General features: G+C 40.9%; 1 protein-coding gene across 5 annotated transcripts in view; it reads left to right on the forward strand.

The window, feature by feature from the left end:
• LOC143024586 (bumetanide-sensitive sodium-(potassium)-chloride cotransporter-like) overlaps positions 1 to 22,148 on the forward strand; it is a 77,765-nt gene that overhangs the window by 25,503 nt on the left and 30,114 nt on the right. For all 5 annotated transcript variants that reach the window (XR_012966289.1, XR_012966288.1, XM_076183411.1 and 2 more), the window contains 4 exons: positions 9,276 to 9,450; positions 16,818 to 16,913; positions 18,345 to 18,601; positions 20,435 to 20,549. Coding sequence is in view for 3 of the 5 variants with exons in the window: in XM_076183411.1 (XP_076039526.1) it covers positions 9,276 to 9,450; positions 16,818 to 16,913; positions 18,345 to 18,601; positions 20,435 to 20,549 (643 nt within the window). In the remaining 2 variants the exon portion in view is untranslated. The remainder of the gene's footprint in view (positions 1 to 9,275; positions 9,451 to 16,817; positions 16,914 to 18,344; positions 18,602 to 20,434; positions 20,550 to 22,148) is intronic.

Below are 22,148 nucleotides of genomic sequence, written 5' to 3' on the forward strand. Positions count from 1 at the left end.
CGCACTATCCCAGCCACGTATACATTGAGCAGCCAGGGTGACATAACACATCCCTGACGATGTCCCACCTTTACCTCAAACCACTCACTCTCTCCATTTTTAATCCTAAAACAAGCTCTATTACTCTCCTAAAAACTCTTGACTGCTCTTAACAGCTTCCCTCCTATCCCATATATCTGCAAAACCTCCCACGGTTCCTTCCTGTCTATCCTGTCATAAGCCTTTTCCAGATCCATAAAAGCCCAAAATACATCCTTATCTTTTCTCATAGCTTTCTCACATGTCTTACTACAAAAATCTGATCTACACAACCCCTACCTGTCCTAAACCCATACTGTTCTTCACCAATTACTCCCTCTGTTCCTCTCCTAATCCTCTCAATCAAGACCCTCCCATAAGCCTTACCAACTACAGTTAAACTGATCTCTCTGAAACTACTACACTCACACTTGTCCCCTTTTCCCTTGTAAAGTGGAACTATACAGGCACTCCTCCAGTTCTCCGGCACTCTACTTTCTCTTAAACAAACATCAAACAACCTAAACAACCTCACCAGCCAGTCCACCATCACTGTACCTCCTTTTTTCAGACATTCTGCATGGCAGCCATACAACCCAGGTGCCTTACCTACTCTAATCATCTTAACAGCTGTCTTCACTTCATCATTCCTTATTTCTTCTCCATTTACCTCACTCATCACTGTCATTTTCTTAGCGCTTCCCACTGCAACTACCTTTCCCTCCTGATCCTCCTTCACATTTAGCAATTCCCTAAAATACTCTGCCCACCTTCCTCTCACTGCCTTCTCTTCCATTATCATCTCTCCATCTGCACCTTTTACCTTTTCTTCTCTTGATCCGCCTCTTCTTCCTATTTTAATTTCTTTCCAATCTTTTTTTATTAGTTTGAAAATTTTCTGTCATACTCTTACCCCATTTCACATCTGCTCTCCACTTTGCCTCCTTTATTTTATGCTTTACTTCTCTTCTCTTTACTTTGTACCTCTCATATATATATATATATATATATATATATATATATATATATATATATACATACATATATATGTGTATATATATATATATATATACATATATATGTGTGTGTGTGTATATTTATATGTATATGTTGAGACATTCTGACAGGTTGACGTAAGTGGAGTAGGAAACACGGGAGTCTTAGTCTTAAGTTTATTCCCAACTAGTTTCGCAGGCATGCTTTGAAAAAGCATACCTGCGAAACTAGTCAGGAATAAACTCAAGACTAAGACTCCTGTGTTTCCTATTCCGCTTACATCATATATGTATATATATATATATATATATATATATATATATGTGTGTGTGTGTGTGATATATATGTATATATATATATATATATATATATATATATATATATATGTGTGTATGTACGTATGTATATATATGTGTGTGTGTATATTCATACACATATATGTGTATATATGTATATATACATATATGTATATATGTGTGTATATATATATATATATATACACTACATATATATATATATATATATATATATATATATATATATAAGAGAAGATTTGGAACCTGGGATCCATATTGGAAAACTGTAAACACCAGATTCAATTGAAGGGTTTATTTGCCCGACGTTTTGATTCCCGTCCAGGAATCGTCTTCATAACCCCTGAAGACGATTCCTGGACGGGAATCGAAACGTCGGGCAAATAAACCCTTCAATTGAATCTGGTGTTTACAGTTTTCCAATATATATATATGTATATATATATATATATACATTTATATATACACACACACATATATATATATATATATATATATATATATATATACTGTATATAATATATATGTATATACATATATACTCGTGTATACATATATATATACATATACATATATATATATATATATATATATATATATATATATATATATATATATATATTTACACAAAGCTATCTTCTTTGCTTCATAATGAGCAGTCGCTAAGGGAAAGGTTCGAGTCCTTGCGGTGGAGCTTATTTCCATTTGTTACATTGACACACGCTTGTCGAATGGCTCGCCATAATAAAGACTCAGTGAAATTAGAATAGAGACTGAGCTAAGCCTAGTGCCCTCGGGGAACTACCAGGTCGTAATTCAGGCCGTTCCTTTTGTACGGCCTGGGTGGCTCAAAGCTATCGTCTTTGCTTCATAATAAGCAGTCGCTAAGGCAAAGGTTCGAGTCCAGGCGGTGGAGCTTATTTCCATATTTTATATATAAATATATATATATATATATATATATATAGATCTATATATATATATATATATATATATGCTGTATATAAGCGTGTTTGTATGTGTGTGTTGGATTATAAGGAAGCTGCGATATTCAAAACCACGTTTGATACTCATCATGAAAATAGACATAGCCGCATAGGATTGGCGTATCAAGGGTCAGGATTTGGTGACGTCACTGACCCAATCTCCCCTCCGTGCGCCGGACGCCTTCCGGCCTTGAACCTCCCTGACCTGTTGCGCGCGTCGTCCAGCCAAAGAATGCCACGCCATTTCACTGGAAACATGACACCCCGACACTAATCAGCTGATCTAATTTTATGGTTTTGTGCGAGAGAAGGGACGTGGTACCTGAGCGAACAGAGGAGCCGGTACCTCGAGGTGAGGATAGATGGGGGTTCGAGTCCCGGTAGAGAGTCAACGCGATGCGACAGTAGGGAGATACGGTCTTAACTTCCCGAGTTCCGACGAAGACATGCATGGTTAGACTGATCGCAGTTTTGGCAGTGTTGGAAAAGGCTGAAATATTATTAAAAAAAAAAAAATAATAATAATAATAATAATACATATACCAAGGCTTTTCCCCCCTTACAAGGGAGGTAGCCAAAAAGGGGAAGGCATAAAAACACTCCCACCCATTTCATCCCTACATACACTCCACACCCCTCCCACCCTCCCTCTCATCTGAGCACCTCCTGGATGACGGGTCATCCCTGCACCCTGCCCACCGCCCTGGGTCAGAAGCAGTGTCGCAAGACACAGCACTTCCACAGCAAGGCCGCTTCATTTAATCGGCGACCCCCCCTCTCCGTCCCCCCTTGCATATAAGGAGAGGACGGGGAGAAAATCCCTTCGGGCTGCGTCAAAATTTACTCACACATACTACCCCACCCCCCACCCCCCTGCCCATTCCTCCTCATGCAATCACAACATCATCCATATACAACCATTCTCCACTCACCTCTGTCTTCCGTCCTCTCCCTTCCTTCCTCAACAGACATTCCCCTCTTCCCCAAAGCCCCCTTCACCCCATCCATCCACCTCATCCTAGGACGTCCCCTCATGTAGTAATAATAATAATAATAGTAACAATAATAATTATAATAATAATAATGATAATAATAATAATAAATAATAATAATAATAATAATAATAATAATAATAATAATAATAATAATAATAATAATAATAATTGTGAGAAATGCCAAGGGACCGGTAGGGCTCAGGGGTGGGAGGTTTAATTTTTTTTTCCTTCTCAACGCCAAGTGGCTGCTAAATGTATTCCTTCTTGCAAGATCTCTTATTTTGATCTGTTATCCTCTACACTGTAAAATATTCAAAGCTTAAACGACGTTTTTTTCATGACCATACCCAGGCGATATTGTTGAACTCGAGAAAAAAAAATCTCCGTTTTTCTTTGAAGATGAAAAACCGATTCCTAGCCCTTATGCAACGGTGATCGTTCTCATATATTGTTCTGGATGTCACTTCTTTTATTCTTGCGTGGATAACTCCCCTTCGTTGCTGGAATGGCTATTGCCCCGCGCAGTTGCTCCGGGACAAAGCGGCCATTCCTTTAAATGACTTCGACTGTGACCTTTGTCTAATTGCAGGCGTGGGCCCGTCTGCAGGCAAGGAGGAACTTTATGATGTTTGTTTTCGCAATTATAATCATGGACAGGAACTAAAAAGAAAGAAATGATAACGATGATTACAGGAATGATAATAAAAATGTTCAGTACAGGCTTGTCAATCCCAGCCACTCTATGACACAATTTAATATATTTTGTTCCGGATTAAACTAGGAGGAACATTATGGTGTTTGTTTTCGCAATTATAATCATGGACAGGAACTAAAAAGAAAGAAATGATAACGATGATTACAGGAATGATAATAAAAATGTTCAGTACAGGCTTGGCGATCCCAGCCACTCTATGACGCAATTTAATATATTTTGTTCCGGTGTAAACTAGATCAAATGTCCGCAAAGCGTCTTTGTGGTTAGTTATTACAATCGTCTGTAGAAAGAGTAGAAAAATAAAGTCATACCGCTTGGTTAATGTTTGAATTCAAACAGCTTCGACTCTACCTATTAAATAGCTTTCTAGAGTTAGGATCTTTTATCTTTTTATTTAATCACTTTTAATAAACATCGTAACCAGAAGAAACTCTTGTATATTGTCTAGCTAACGTTAGGAAATTTGCTGCTCAAGACTTGAATGTTTTCTATTGTTTTTTTGTTCAATTTGTTATTCCCCCCTCTATTTCTGGGTGCCCTTTGAATCCGTGTTCCTATTTCGTATTGATTACTGGACGGATGACAAAGTCATCGTCTTTGAAATTTAATTGACATGCATGAGGAGTGAGCATTGGCACAGAGTGTGTGTGACGTCATCTCGGTCTTCCCCTAAGTCCACTCCATCCACGGAGTGATGAACACGACTCAATTTATTTTTATTGGATCCCTTTCCTGACTTCAAATTATATGTATTCTTTCTTTAAATAATGTTATATTTTCCTCTGCGATATTTTGACGTTGTAGGCGCCCATTTTACATTCCACGCTTCATTATTTTTTGTTAATATGCGCAAGAAAGATTAAATCAGGTTATGTCAGGTTAACAGATGGGATTCTAAGTCGGGGGGTGGACTCTGCAAAATTAAACGGCTGGAAGTTCCCTGTGAACAATAACATGGGATTGACCTCGGGCTAGTAAAGTTCTTGGCTTCTCGCTAAAATCAACGAGAGGAGGGAGGACTAAAGAGAAGAAGACAGGGAGAGTAGTGTATGTGTGTGCGTGCGTGCGTGTGTGTGTGCGTGTGCGTGTGTGTGTGTGTGTGTGTGTGTGTGTGTGTGTGTGTGTGTGTGTGTGCGTGCGTGCGTGCGCGTGTGCATGTGTATATGTCTGTGTTCACTGTAAATACCTAAGTAACAGTCAGCCGCTTAGAGTGACCGTATAGGACTTGGGTTGCTGTGCGTGACAAGAGCTTTTGTGTAGAACGATACCAGAATAGGTGGGTCTATATGGGCAAACATACACGTGTGTGTGCGTGTGTGTGTGTGTGTGTGTGTGTGTGTGTGTGTGTGTGTGTGTGTGTGTGTGTGTGTGTGTATGTGTGTGTGTGTGTATTCACCTCGGATCTGCTGCAGTCTCTGTCGAGACAGCCAGACACCACCCTACGGCAGTGAGCTCAGAGCTCATTATTTGCCGATCTCTGGGTAGGTCTGAGACCACTTACACACCACACACCGGGACAGCAAGGTCACAACTCCTTGACTAACGTCCCGTACCTACTCACTGCTAGGTGAACAGGGGTTACACGTGAAAGGAGACAAACCCAACTTATCTCCGCCCGGCCGGGGAATCGAACCCCGGTTCCCTGGTTTGTGAGGCCAGTGCTTTACCAATCCGCCACCGAGCCGTGTGTGTGTGTGTGTGTGTGTGTGTGTGTGTGTGTGTGTGTGCGCGTGCGCGTGCTCACGTTAATGTTCATGTTCATATTCATGTGCATGTGTGTACATAAATCTGTTACACACATACATGTATATAAATGCAAACATGAAAACAACATATATACACTTGGCCTCATTACAGGCCAGGACGTGTGCCCCAATGCATGCTACTCTACACGTTCAGAATGTATAATATACAGTTTACACGAGCAAGGAAACACATTTTATGAAAGTGAGTATGCGGATAAGGATGAAGAACTAAGATGAGGACGCCCGTGGGAATGTGTCTCATACGCGTCCCAGATTCATTTCTACGAAACAGATGAACGTGGGTGGGTGAGGGAGGGGGAAGGATCAGTCCTGGATAAATGGTGGTCTTTGAAGAAGGTCACAAGAGAATCTCGCTGCCGACAGTCTTCCACACCCGTCAACACCTTCATCTTCGCTTGGAGGTGCAACCCCAAAGACTGGCATCCTGTCCAGATCCAATTCAGTTTAGACTCGTATTTTCTCGTGAAGATAATAACCGGTCACTGCTTCCCTCCTATACATATAAGCTTATGACATGAAAATTACCCACACGGCTAAAACAAGAAACAAAATTTTCATGTTTCTTCGTCGAGAAATCTGTAGGAGGAAATGTTGGCCGTTGCCGGCCGCTGTGGGGCTGCGGTTATCCATCCCGAGAAACTCGAGGCAACGGGTGTAATTGTTTTCGCGATCGGCACGTGGGTGATCCGGTCGGTGTTGTCTTCTATACAAAGGCGCTGCGTAACCCCGTTTCCTTTCAGCGCGGCTGACCAAATGTTATCCTGCGTTCGCCATGGATCAATCTTCACCCCATACATGCAGACTGCTAAACCTAGAGTTAATGATACCTTCTTCTTTGTAATAGTGAACTTAGCCTGGTTGTGCAGTCACCAGATGACTTTTGTTCAATGCCCTAAAATGTTCAGAAGAATTACAAATAAAGCTAAACTTTTTTCTTTTCGATTGGAAAAATTATATTACTTGATTTTCTATCAATGTAGGAAATGGCAAAACCAAAAATATACAAAAATAATCCCTCAAATTCTACGAAGGAGAAAAATGTGTTTATAGTAAACATCACTGTATAGACTATACAATTCATACCCACCAAGCAAGATCATAGATTTAGGTTGCAAAATAAAATTGTGCAAACTATGAATACGCCTCGATCTTTTTCGACATGTGCAGCCATTCCTCCCATGTCATTAAGATTGAAAGCATAACCGAAGGCAACAAACATTTTGTTTTGATGATGCACACAAAAGAAACAAAAGAACCTATATAACATTTCCCCCTTTCTCCATCAAAGTTATGCAACAACAAGAAAGTTCCATGAATTCTCGCCACCAGGATTATTTTTTTTTTCTTCTTTTTCTTGTGCCTTTGCATTGCATGACCTGTTTTTACATCGGCTTTGTCAAAGACCTTTTGTCTTAACAATGTGTACGCGCGCGCGCGCGTTTGTGTGTATGCTTGTGTATATGTGTATATGTATGAGTGTATGTATACGTGTATGTGTGTGGGTGCATGTGTGTGTGTGTGTGTGTGTGTGTGTGTGTGTGTGTGTGTGTGTGTGTGTGTGTGTGTGTGTGATTCACCACAATGGTCTTTGGATCACGTGCTGGACTCGTGATCGACTGCTATTTCCCTTCCGGAAGAGAGCTCAGAGCTCGTAAGGGTAATGCTGTGACCCTACACGCACACACACACACCCAACTCCCCGCCCACGAGAGTTGGAGTAACGACTCGAAGCGCAGCGATACTGAAATTATTTCAGCCCTGGACAGGATTCGAACCCGGACTGCCACCGAGTCGTGTGTGTACGCGTGTGTGTTTATGTGTATGTGCGCGCGCGCGCGCGGTGTGTGTGTGTGTGTGTGTGCACGTGCGTGTGTGTGTGCGTGTGTCTGTGTGTGTGTGTGTGTGTGTGTGTGCGCGCGCGTGTGTGTGTGCGTGAGTGTGTGTGCGTGTGTGTGTGCGTTTGTATATGCAGGTGTGTGTGTGTGTGTGTGTGTGTGCGTGTGTATGTGTGCGTGTGTGCATACATGCACGTGTGTGTGTACGCATGTTTGTGTTTGCGTGTGCGTATGTGTGTGTGCGTGTGTGCATGTGCGTGTGTGCGTGTGTGAGTGTGCGTGTGTGCATGTGTGGTTGTGCGTGTGTGTTGGAATAAACCTGAGTATGTTCAAGTGCTTCAAGATTTAGTTTACCCACCTTTTCTCTCGCTATCCACTTGAAAGGCGCGTAGTTCCTCCTTTCTGACACTGATGCTGAAAGTGTTAGATTTATATAACGTTCTAAAAATTCTCAGCCAATCTTACATTGGTATTCTCAACTGGGAAAACCCACTCTCCTACCATCACCAAAATAGTTATATGAAATATGGAAATCTGTATCCCTCTTCATAATCTCCATACCTTAACTCTATTTTAGTTCTACACATGAGATTTATTTTGTCCTTGTATGTAACGTGCATTTCACTTCAAGTGGGTCGATTCTCTCAATGTTTCTATGCAAGATATCGTCCACTTTCTCATCCTGAGTCATGAACCTATTCCTGTTCACCACAGTATCTAGGAATCCGATTTAACGGTAACTTCCCTTCTGGACTTTGCGGTTCTTGTGGCCTCTACGATACAATACTGAGCTGTCCAAAGCATCCCTCCCTCCCGCCCGCGCCCGCCCCATCCCTGTTACTGTATCAATACAAAAGTAAATCAGCGCGCTCTCTCTTTCATTTCACTGGAAGGCTCTTGAACTCTCTTCCTCCGTTTGGTGTCCCACCTGGATAATACTGAGTCTTTCGAATGATGGCTTTTGAGACACCTTCCCCTTTACAGACACTTAACTTGTAATTAATGCATTCTTCTCTGGAACTGTGCTCCGTGGACTTTTTCAACCAATTATCTATTTTTTCAAACCTTTTTTCCACTCTTTGAAATACGTAGATAACCGCAATTGTTGACCTAAGGAAATAAGGACATTAATGTGACTACTAGGTAGCAATAGTTTGTCGCTATAATGATCATTATTATTAAGTAGCAGCAATAGAATAATCATTGATGTCTTTGGTGTAAATAGTATTAATGACCTGGGCTATTGCTAACACTCTTACCGTTCTGTAATATTTACATTTATTAATATAATTATTGCCATCTGTTCATTGATACTCGCACCATTGTAGTGATTACAGTTGATATAGTCATCAATATCATTATAAGTATTATCATCGCTAGTCTCATTGTTATGACTGCCATCATGTTACTGTTTTTCAACATCACTTACTCTTATATTCTATAAAGCGTTCATTATTTTCACCCACGCTATTCCTGCTTATTCTAACATCGTGATTGTTTCCACAGTAATATTTATATTACTAAATACATTCTCAAGCTGAATCTCGTGATTGTTTCCACAGTAATATTTATATTACTAAATACATTCTCAAGCTGAATCTCAATGCAATCAAATTAACTTTTCTGTCCTCGGATTTTTCTTGTATACAGATAGTCCTAGTAGAGGGCGGCGCAGAGGACGATGCGGGACCCGCGTCAGGAGGAGCCCCCGCAGAGGGCAGCAAGCAAGGCTGGATCAAAGGTGTCCTGATCCGGTGCCTCCTCAACATCTGGGGCGTCATGCTCTTCCTTAGGCTCTCCTGGGTCACAGGCCAAGCTGGAATACGTAAGTTGGGGGATAGGGAGCAACTGTAATGAAGGTAGTGGGCACAGGGAGGGGAAGTCTTTAACAAGGGTGATGCAAACAAGGTCATCATATTAAAACAACAGGGCAGGACTCGGAGTAATTGTTATAAACTGGACAAATTTAGATTTAAAAAGGAAATAGCCAAGAATTGGTTTACTGATAGGGTGGTCGACGAATGGAATAAACTTAGTAACCATGTAGTAAGCGCTGAACCTATCAGTTGTTTTAAGAAAGGGTTAGACAACTTTATGGAAGGGGATGACAGGTGGTGATGGATACGGAACTGCCTAGTATAGGCCTTATGGTCTCTTGCAGTCTCCTTCATTCTTATGTTCTTATGTTCTTATGTTCTTGGGACTTAAAATACACCACAGGCTGTTCACGTGGAAGCGTCGGACTAGTCACATAAGAACATAAGAATAAAGGAGACTGCAAGAGACCATAAGGCCTACACTAGGCAGATCCGTATCCATCACCACCTGTCATCCCCATCCTTAAAGTTGTCTAATCGTTTTTTATAACAATTGATAGTTTCAGCGCTTACTACATGGTTACTAAGTTTATTCCATTCAATAGATCGTTTCAACTTCAAAAAGGAAGGGTTTATTTTGAGTGAAGGGCTCATTCAACGAGGGAATTTAATTTCCACATGGCATCAGTAGAGACTTGTGTCGCTAGACGTTCCGTCTTTAGAAATTGATATTACATTAGAAAGCAAAAAGATAAATAACAGATAAAAAAAATGCTGTTAATCATTCAGCTATTGTCTCTAATTTCTCTAATCAAAAACCCGTAGAATCATGGTAACCAGAAACGGTCCTTGAGTTCTCCCATAGGTACATAAGGTTCTGTGGGGAGAAACGATGGACTGTCCGTGTTTTGAGAGTGTGGGAATGTTCCACTGTCATCAGTAGGAGGGGGACAGTCCTCTTCCCTCTAATAAGGGAGATAGTCGGCCAAGGCATGAACCCACCTTTCACCCATTCCACACCCGTCCAACACCCACTTACTTCCCCTTTTCATCTTAGCTCCTTGTGGATGAAAGTCCATCCTTGACACACACACACACACACCCCGCCCGCTACCCATGAAGGGGGGTTGGCAGTAATCTCACCTGCTTGCCAACTGGTTTCTGGTGAGATATATCTCTGGCGTAACCTTATTCCTTATATTCGGTGAAGCCCTATATCTATAGGGTGCCCAATGGTCCACGCCGTCATTATGACGGTACCCCATATATCTATAAGGAATTTCCCTGTTTTGCCATCAGGGTCAGATCAAGTAGTGCGACACGGCACCTCCACACCCGCCGCTTTATTACATCATGATCTTCTCTCCTCGTCCACTTAGGGATATTTTCAGACGACAAGGAGAAATCCTTTCGGGACTTATCAATTTATCAACCATTCTCAACTATTTTTAACTTACACCTATCTCTTGCTATCTCCCTGTTCTACTGAGTAGATATTTCTCTTTTACTCTAAGCCCCATTCATCCTATCTATTCATCTCATTCTCGGTCTTCCCATCAAGTTCACCCCATCCATCTCTGCCTTCCAAACCCTTTTTTTGCTAGTCTTTCTTTACCCATTCTTTCCATATGCCCAAACTATATCAATACTCTTTGATCAACACTATCTGCTAGTTCCCTTTCCACCCCCACCATAATATGTTCCTCACTCAAAGAAGGAAAAATGCCACAAGACTGGAAAAATGCTGATATTGTACCAATCTATAAAGGAGGAAATAAGGAAGACCCAACAAATTACAGACCTGTTTCCCTTACAAGCACAGTAGCAAAAATCTGCGAAGGAGTTATAAAAGATGGACAAAACATCTGGAGGAGAATAATATAATAAATCCGAGACAATTTGGATTCAGACAAGGAAGATCGTGCACCACAAATTTGATCTGCTTTTACTCGAGGCTACCGGATATAATGCAAGAAAGGGACGGATGGGCCGATTGCCCTTTCCTAGATCTGCAAAAAGCTTTTGATAAAGTCCTTTGTATCCATAGGAGGGATACAAGGTAAATTACTGAAGTAGATGGAGGACTTTTTGCATGTGAGATCAATGAGGGTAGTGCTCAGAGACAAGACTTCTCTTTGGGAAGAGGTAATTAGTGGAGTCCCACAAGGACCAGTGCTGGCTCCAATAATGTTTGCCATCTATGTGAATTAGATGGACGAGGGAGTGGAATGTTATATGAGCTTCTTTGCAGATAATGCAAAACTGTTGAAGAAAGTGATTATTACAGAGATATTTAAACAGGGTTTGGAAATGGAGTCAAAAGTGGTAAGTGAAATTCAAAACAGAAAAATGTAGCATAATGGATTTTGAAGAAAAAAAAGAATAAAAAATGGATATCTGGAAGATATGAAATTGATGAAAAAGAAGTTAAGAAAGAAGGATCTGAAAAAGACCCGGGAGTGATTATCACAAAAGATATGTTCCCTGACAAACATGTTAACAAGATTCTCGGCGAAACCTACAACTTACTGAAAGCAATAAAAGTGGCTTTTACCTACTTGGATGAAGAAATGGTAAGGAAAATACTAGTCACAATGATAAGGCCTAAATTGGAGTATGCAGCGACACTGTGGTCACCCAAAACAAAAAAGAATATAAAGAAGACTGAGAGAATCCAGAGAGCAGCTATGAGGATGGCCACAGAACTCTCAAATTTTTCATATGAAGAAAGACTGGTAAAATTGGAGTTGCCAATTCTGGAACAGAGGAGAGAAAGAGGTGACTTGTTGACCATCTACAGAATTATGAAGGGCATGGAAGTTCTTGACAGAGAAGACTTGCTAAATTGGGATAGGAGAAACACAAGAGGACATGGAAAGAAGCTTAAAAAGGACAGTTATAGAAGGGACCTGAAAAAGAACAGCTTTCCCCACAGAGTGGTGGATGTATGGGACACATTGGATGAAAAAACAGTGTGTGCAAAAACAATACAAGAATTTAAGAGCAAATTGGATATGGAGAGATACAAAGACGGGGCACTACGAGCTTAGCTCCCCTTTCCCGTAAGATACAACTAGGTAAATACAACTAGATAAAGACACACACACACACACACACACACACACACACACACACACACACACACACACACACACACACACACACACACACACACACACACACACACACACACACACACACACACACACACACACACACACACACACACACACTGTATGGGGCATATGTAATGCGCACAAAACATATTTCCCCATATTTTCCTAAATGCAATGCTACCACTAGATATGCAGTTTTTTCTGTCTTTTCTTTTTCTTAAGAATAAATATTGAAGATACTTTTGCAAGGAGACAGGTGTTTGAAGAGTCAAGCAAAACAACTCGCGTAAGGATTTTCTCATGTGTATTTGATTGTTGAAACACCTTCAGTCATTTTCTTATTTTTCGCTTGTTTTATTGAAACTTATTACATTTCTTTATGTAAACGCGTTTAAGCTCGTTCTGGTATCTGGAAACCGGTCTTCCTCTCCTTTTGACGTGCCGTCATGTAACGAATCGTGAACACTAAATATATATGTACGAATGTCGTCATCACATCCAAGATCCGCTTTCTCGGCTCCGCTCAGCCCCGCCCCGCCCAAGATTCCAGAATGATCCCATTCGCGTCAGTAATAATTACTCTATTATTCTAAATAGTCACTTCCATATGACGGAAGCCATTTCGTATACAATACTTACATCAAGGATGCAATTACCAATGCATCACTTGATGAGGAGTCTTTAAAATAATGCGAAAGAGAATTAGGGAACAGTATGATAATTACATTTCCATTTTTCTTGACACAATACGTCATCGGGAGAAGGTGCAGACTTTACATGATAATACAGACACCACTACAGTTTCGTTACTTGTAACTTACAGACACGTGCAAGAACATGTGTATTTATTTGCAAATGTGTACACGCTCAATCATTTGCTTCTTATGCTATTCCTGTTTTTCTTATGGTTTTATTATATTCACCATCCCTTCCTCCTTTCTTCTTTTGTCCTTTCTTAGCATTCATCTTGCCACTTATTCATCTTTTTTTTTCTTTATTCCGTGAACACTTATTATTTCTGACGGCATTTTATTCCACCCTTCCATTGTTTTATTTGGGAAGCTGTACTTTGCATCATTAATTTCATTTGTCCGTCTGTATTTTAATTTTGTTTCTCTTGTGTGTGTGTGTGTGTGTGTGTGTGTGTGTGTGTGTGTGTGTGTGTGTGTGTGTGTGTGTGTGTGTGTGTGTGTGTGTGTGTGTGTGTGTGTGTGTGTGTGTGTGTGTGTGTGTGTGTGTATCAACATATCTGTAGTTACAGAAGGGGTGGGGAGGAGGATTATATCGATCATATTGGTCACAAACACCTATCAGTTCCCACGGCCATCTGATCAAGGGCACCTCATCCAGTAAGTACATCCTGCTCTGAAACAGCTGAGGGCATAATTTGCAAAGCAGTCAACCCGCTGATCATATAATGAGGGCATTATTTGTAGCCCTATCGAGGACAGGGTAGCGGATACGTCGAAAAAAATATTGTATCGTATCTCAGTCTAAGTCACTTAGAAATTTGGTCAATATATAATCGGTCCTGTCTATGTCAACATTCTGGGAAAGTGGGGTAGTAAAACGTGCTTTTGCCTTCCTTATACAAGGTGATCAAATTGTTATTTCTCAGCTGAAAGGAAACAATTATACTAAAGTCCAGGGCTGATTCTTGGTGAATACAAGCTTATTTATGCGTCATTTTATTGATTACTTCAGGGTGAGACTTTTGAGAAGCTCTTTTTTATACTACCAAATGTCATGGAGACTCGAAAACCGTATCTTGTTCTTCACCTTCACCTCCACCACAACCACAACGGGTCCAGAAGAGGCTGGACGACCGTGTTGTGAACAGCTGCCCAGGATGTAACACTTCACCCCATACCATACAACACATAATGGAAGACTGCATTATACACAATCATGCACGCAAACAACACAACATACACTCTATAAAGGATTTGTGGGAAAACCCAGTTTCGGCTGTGGCCTTCCTTGGGGAGACGGGACTGCTCGGACAGACAGTCTAGGGAACGACAACAACAACAACAACGTACGATTCAGCGTCCATGTTTCAGTGCCGCCGTTTCAGCACCAGACTATTCAGCGCGTCGCTATTCAGCGCCTGGGTGTTCATCGTCAGGCTACTCACCGCTTGTGAGCTTCTCATTAGCCCTAATAGGTGTCTTTGCTGTTCGTATAAACCTTGGATTAAGGATGAGGAGGAAATACGGTACAAACAGTTTACCCATGAATGACAACATAAGTATTCGACATTTATAGTGTAATCGCTTGTCAGAACGGAACAGCTAATGTCTTTATCTCCCTTTCCTTGTATAATGCAAATATCTCATGATGTTCAGTGCAGTCAGAAACAGTTCCACCACTGCGTCCATTACACAATCCCTCCCCGTGTTCAGTGAAAGCTAAAAAGGTTGGTGGTCATTTCTTCAAATATTGGCAGGCTGAACATTTGCCTGTGTCTACAGCGACACACAACTACGAACACATAATCATACACATACTCGTACACACATACACACACACACACGTACATAAACACACACGTACATGCACACACACACGTATATACACATACACGCACGCACACACACACACACACACGTGTATGTATATACATTGTATATATATATATATATATATATATATATATATATATATATATATATATATATCAACAACCACAATACACTTTAATCCTAAGCCATCAAAGGCCGACATGCAGAAATTGAAATGTGTGTACTGCCAAGGACTCGAACCCAGCAACCACATGACAAGTGCCGTAGTAACTTACCAACTAGGCTATCAAGATATATGTACACGTACAGATACATGTGTATGTATATGGATATATATTGTTATCAAATGAGATATTCACATTTCACAGAAACTGTTCTACCACCCGCCGGAACAAGTAAAACAGAAAACAAATGTAACGCGTGTCGAAGCTGTTCGCGGCCCATCGTGATCGCGGCTCCGACACGATCGCCCTATGCGAGACTGAGCAAGAACAAGCCCGGTGATGATTTCCAAATCACCCTCCCCTCCGCCCTCTCTTCATTGTACCCTCCTCCCTGATGAGAGGCGTAATCATCATCATTCCCGTTATTTTTTGGGTTGTGTAGCCCACGCCGGTTCGTGTGTGGCTACGTGTCATGCATACTTGTTTTCATAAATACGATATCAATATTGAGTTTACATTTTTTTTTTTTTTTTTGCTCACTCATGGTACGGCTCTATTGCAAATGTGTCTGTTGACTTGTATCATGCTGATATATATTATAAACGACTAAGTGCAGTAAAGAAACTTTAAATTTTATTCTAATATAATTTATATATTTTTTCTTTCTCATATATTTTGAAGACCCTCGGAATATAGCAATGTCAAATTACAGTCTGTGTGAACATGTTAGAGTAATAGAACTTTATTATTCAAGTGAGTGAACGATCATTTCAACAAAGAAGAAATATCGTCATTATTCAAACGTGAGAAACAAACCAACCACGATACAACAGTCAAAGAACGACACTCGGGTAGAAAGAAGAGGTTTGACCCTGGAAACATTGCGTCGATTTTTGGAAAATTCCCTGAAAAAACAACAACTCATCATCCTCTCCTGCCTCTCTTATTATTTTCGTTTCCTACAGACTCCTCTCTTCCTCTTTTTACACTTTTTCCTTCCTTCCTTCTTTCTTTGAATTCCTATTTACCATCTTATTCCTTCTTGAACCCATTACGCAAATGGTGATCATGTCGAAAGAACATAGACTTTATGTCCTCCTCCATTGAATAGTCCGGAAACTTCCATGAGGCTTTATTCAGCTGAGGAGATTTGTGTGCCTTGAGGCAGTGGGAGGCTTGAACCACATCGACTAACTCATACGGTGTTCCCCTTTTCTATCTGTTACCAGGCGACTTTTTCATCTAAGAGGACCATCCCCATCAGTGAACATAACGGCTAACGGTCATGCGTTTTACGATTGCACTGTACTTTGAGCTGGCGCGCTCGGCTTTTTCATACAGACAAAGGGGCTAGGAAGGGAAGAAGGGCTTCTGTTTTGGGTCACAGATGATGAAATCCTCGTCTCCTTTTGTGTTTCAGTTGAGGGTCTTTTGGTCGTGACGTGCGGCAACGTGGTACTTTGAGCCGGCGCGCTCGACTTTTTCATACGGCCAAATGGGCTAGGAAGGGAAGAAGGGCTCCTGTTTTGGGTCACAGATGATGAAATCTTCGTCTCCTTTTGTGTTTCAGTTGAGGGTCTTTTGGTCGTGACGTGCGGCAACGTGGTTACCGTCCTCACCAGCCTCTCCATGGCCGCCATTGCCACCAACGGACAAATCAAAGGAGGTAAGGTCCCGGACTCTTAAATGTACTGCGTAACAACGTGTGCCTGTATATGTGTGTGTGTGTATTTACCTAGTTGTAATTCACGGGAAGGGGAGCTACGCTCGTGGTGTCCTTTGGTATTTTTCCTTCTTTGAGTGAGCAACTTGTTATATTATATGTTTTGTCCATTAGTTCTTCTTTACATTCTTTTAGCATCCAATTTGCAATTCCACCTGGGCCGTGTGATTTCCTGACGTCAAGGTTCGTTAAATGATCCAATATTTCTTTTTGTGTTATTATTATTTCATGTGTGTGTGTGTGTGTGTGTGTGTGTGTGTGTGTGTGTGTGTGTGTGTGTGTGTGTGTGTGTGTGTGTGTGTGTGTGTGTGTGTGTCTATGCGTGTGTGTGTGTGTGTGTCTGTGTGCGTGTGTGTGTATCTATGGGTGTGTGTGTACGTGTGTGTGTATATGTGCGTGTGTGTCTGTGCGTGTGTGTCTGTGCGTGTGTGTATCTGTGCGTGTGTGTGTGTCTGTGCGTGTGTATTTGTGTGTGTGTATCTGTGCGTGTGTGTGTATCTTTGCCTTTGTGTGAATCTGTGCGTGTGTGTATCTGTGCGTGTGTCTATATCTAAATACATATTAATTATTTACTCGTTTAATTATTAGTTTCCAAGCCAAATTACCCGCGCGTTGCTGCGAGTTCTTGAATAATTCCTGACCTAACTATACCCCTCCTAACTTTATCCCTTAACCTTAACCAATTTTTTTAATGAAATGTAGCTTTAAACACTCCCCCTCCCAGGTGTGCGCCCCTCCCCCCCACCCCGAAGGTTGGGAAACCCTAGTTTGAAAATGCATGCATACACAAACACAAATATCACATGTACACATTCTTTTGCGTGCGTGTGTACGTGCATGTGTGTGTGTATGTGCATGTGTGTGTGTGGATTGACAATAAATGTCTACAGCTTAAAGGTGAGGAAATGTATCTGGTTTGTTTATCTTCAGAATATATATGGTTATAGGGGTTTATTTGCAAAAACGTAGCAGTTTGTAAATAATAAATTTTCACCGCACTAAATTTAAATAAAAATAACAATATTAAAACATTTGGTAAAATTATACAATCATTTTACATACGCATGCTTTCTTCTTACAAAAGCTACCATGGTTTCTGGCAACATTAATTTCACAAATATTAATAATATTTATGGATACATACAATGGTTTGTGTAATCATATTAATTCATATGTTATAAAAAAAAAAAGATACTACGCGACTTAAGGGGATACTACAGTAGTGGCGTGTTCCCACACCATAAACCACCTAACTTTAACCCTTAACCCTAACCATTTTTTTTTTTTTTAATGAAATATAGTTATCCAAGTACCTGGAGTGATAGGGTATCAGAACATATATGGTTATTACAGTAGATTTTTGCTCATCTACAGGGGGCACCTACTACATGATCAGCCGTTCGCTCGGGCCGGAGTTCGGAGGCGCCATCGGAGCGATATTTTCCTTTGCGAACGCCGTGGCCTGCTCCATGTACGTTGTCGGATTCTGCGAGAGTCTCTCCTCCCTCTTGTCGGAAAACGGCCTCCAGATCTTTGACGGCGGCATCAACGACGGGAGACTCGTGGGGTCCCTGATCCTTGTCGTCCTTCTCGTCATCTGCGTCCTCGGAGGAATGGAGTGGGAGGCCAGGGTACGTAAATAATCAATTTTCGCCCGCCCTAAAATCAAATGAAAATAACAACATTAAAACATTTGGTAAAATTATACGATCATTTTACATTTACATGCTTTCTTCTTACAAAAGATATCATGGTTTGTGACAACATTAATTTCACAAATATAAATAATATTTGTGGATACATACCATGGTTTGTTTAATCATATTAATTCATATGTCACAAAAATGCTACGCGACTTAAGGAGATACTACAGTAGTACATATATATATATATTATTTTTTATCTATATGTTTATTAATCTATTCATCTATTTATTTGTCTATGCATTTACTTATTCATTTGTTTGTATATTCATCTATCTACTTACTTCTTTGGTAATCTACTTGTCATTACTTTGTTACATTAATCATTGCATTCAAAGTCATTATGGACCTGTCACCTTGGTTTGCCATTGTGATTATAGTAAAGTACGGAGGAGATGGAGGTGAAGAAGAAAGGAAGATTAAGTGTTGAAAGTAAGGAGGACAGGAGTTCGGGATAGTTGCAGAGTAGTGGTTATCAAACTGTGCGCCGCGACTATCCCATAAGTGCGCCGCGTATTTTTTTTTTTTTTTTTTCTGGATAGGTATGTGTACTTAGATTTATTATCATTATTATGATTATTATGATAATTATTATTTTTATTATTGTTGTTGTTGTTATTATTACTATCATTATTACACTCACATGCATGCACGTAATCGTACTAATATTATGTCAAATGTGTATTTCTGTGCCAAAGTCCAAGATATGTCATTAGTGCGCCACTAAGTAGTGAAGTTTGAAAACCTCTTGTGTAGAATGGAGTTGGGGAAGGAGGGGAGGTACGGTGGAGTGGAGGTGGGCGCGTATGGAGGGATGGATGTCATGGGAGGAGACATGGTTGCTACGGAGGTGGAGGTGGGAGGCTAAGAGGCGATAGATTATGGAGATAGAAGAGGAAGTCGAGGTGCTTATGAAAGTTGAAGAGGTTGACACCGCCTGTGAAGGCCGACTATTGCTGTGCTCTGTCTTGTCAACGACAGGAAAACCGCAGGCCCACAATGCAAGGGATTACAAAGGCGGAGCATGTCGACAGGAGACCTTTTGGTCCATATTTAGGTCGGATGCGAAAAAAAATCATAATAATAATAAATTAATTAATAAAAACTATAGTAATGTAAATAACAAATAAAATACATAAATAAGTGCATAGGTATTGTTGAATAATAAACAGATAGAAAGTGAATAATAATAAATTGACATATTACTAATAATAAATGAGAATCAAACAGACAAACAGAGATAACAAACAAAAACAAATGATATAAACGATAATCATTACAGCATCTTGCTTAGGTGTTTATCTAAATGATTCTTAAAGTTTCGAACTGAAGCAAACATTCTGATAAACCCTTTCGGGAATGAACTAGACTGTTGTTTCTATTGAATAAATGTGACTATTTCTACGACACTTGTTCGCAGTAGCAGGAAGGGAGCAATTGCCGGTTGTATGTTCTCTTTGTGGGAAAAATCGCGGGAGGGGGGGTGGAAGTAGTCAGAATTGATAGAGCGAGAAGTCTTGGGCTCGGTACGGGGACCAAGTGCCAGCCCCTCGGGGCACCACCTCCAGCCGAAAGTGAGGGTTCTGATGAGTTGTTCTTCAAGATGGGAAGGCGGGGGGGGGGGAGGTGATTCTCTCCGACGCATGTCTTGCAGAGCCACAACGAAGAGCACGTCCTGCCGACGATTTGTGATGAGGACAAAACTCAAGTCTTCGTTCCCATCTTTCCTTCATTTATTAATTCATTCCCTCCTTCCTGCAGGCTCAGATCTTCCTTCTGTTGGTCCTCCTTCTCGCCATGATCGCCTTCGTCATCGGTGTCTTCGTCGGACCCTTAAACGACGATGAAGTCTCCAGGGGCTTCGTTGGATTGTCCAGTGAGTGTTTTGTATATCAAACCCGGGGATCACCCCCTCAGCCTCACCCTTCATAGCACCTGTGTACTAAACTCCCTCCACTGGGTGGTGTTTCCTCAGAGACGTCAAAGAATTAGTGATCTCGATTAACGTTTTGGGAACACAACTAGAGACGTCAAAGAATTAGAATGATCTCGATTAACATTTTGGGAACACCCTTAGAGACGTCAAAGAATTAGAGTGATCTCGATTAACATTTTGGTAACTATACTTGACTCTGTTTATTCTGGCTGAAGCCAGGCCATTTCATTCAGCCCAGGAAACCCACTGTTGGTGCAGGAAGGAACGCGTATCTCGGTAAACTCTTTGGATTCTGAGTTTATTTTTCTCGTCGCTGGGAGATTGCATCCAGACGAAGGATACTCGTAGACGTCAGACAACTAATACTGTCTCGATTAATTCATCGGCGTCTGTATCAATCCCCTGCACTTATCCTAGCTGCTACCAGTTAATCTTCCCGGGAGGGAAATAGCTGTCGATCACGAGTCCAGCACGTGATCCAAGACAATGGTGAATCACACACACACACACACACACACACACACACACACACACACACACACACACACACACACACACACACACACACACACACACACACACACACACACACGACTCGATGGCGCAGTGGTTAGAGTTCCCGGCCGCCACTACAACGGTCCGGGTTCGAATCCCGCCCAGGGCTAAAATGCAGTATCACTGCGCTGCGAGTCGTTACTCCATCTCTCGTGAGCGGGGAGTTGGATGTGTGTGTGCGTGTAAGGTCACAGCAGTACCCATAGATCGGTCACTTATGAGCTCTGAGCTCTCTTCCGGGAGGAAAATAGCTGTTGATCACGAGTCCAGCACGTGATCCAAGGCCATGGTGAATCACAAACACACACATACACACACACACACACACATACAAACATACACTCACGCACACGCAAACACATACAGAGAGAATCTAATAAAATGGGATAGTAGAGATACAAGAGGACACGGAAAGAAAATCAAGAAAGACAGTTATAGAAGAGACCTAAAAAAGAACAGCTTTCCCCACAGAGTAATAGACGTTTGGAACAAGTTAGATGAGAATGTAGTGTGTGCATAAACGATACACGAATTTAAAAACAGCCTAGATAAAACGAGATATGAAGACGGGACACCACGAGCATAGCTCCCCTTCCCGTAATATACGACTAGGTAATTACAACTAGGTAAATGTATGTGCGTGGATGTGGGTGGGGAGCATAGGTAGGGATCGTATAAGGAATATGGAATTATGCTTGCAGTGTATCGTACCTTTCCACTACTTCCAATGCACAGGTAGTGCAATGTAGTTCAGTTCGAAGCTTTAAGAATCATTTAGATAAACACCTAAGTAAGATGCTGTAATGATTATAATCTATTTTATATTATTTGTTTTTGTTTTGTTATCATTTGTCTGTCTGATTTTCATTTATTATTAGTTATATGTCAATTTATTATTATTTACTATTTACCTGTTTGTTTATTATTTAACTATACCTATGCATTTATTTATGTATTTTATTTGTTATTTACATTATTATAGTT

Source organism: Oratosquilla oratoria, chromosome 4 (genome assembly GCF_046742065.1).
Source record: "Oratosquilla oratoria isolate Oo_2021 chromosome 4, ASM4674206v1, whole genome shotgun sequence".
Lineage (NCBI taxonomy): Eukaryota > Metazoa > Arthropoda > Malacostraca > Stomatopoda > Squillidae > Oratosquilla > Oratosquilla oratoria.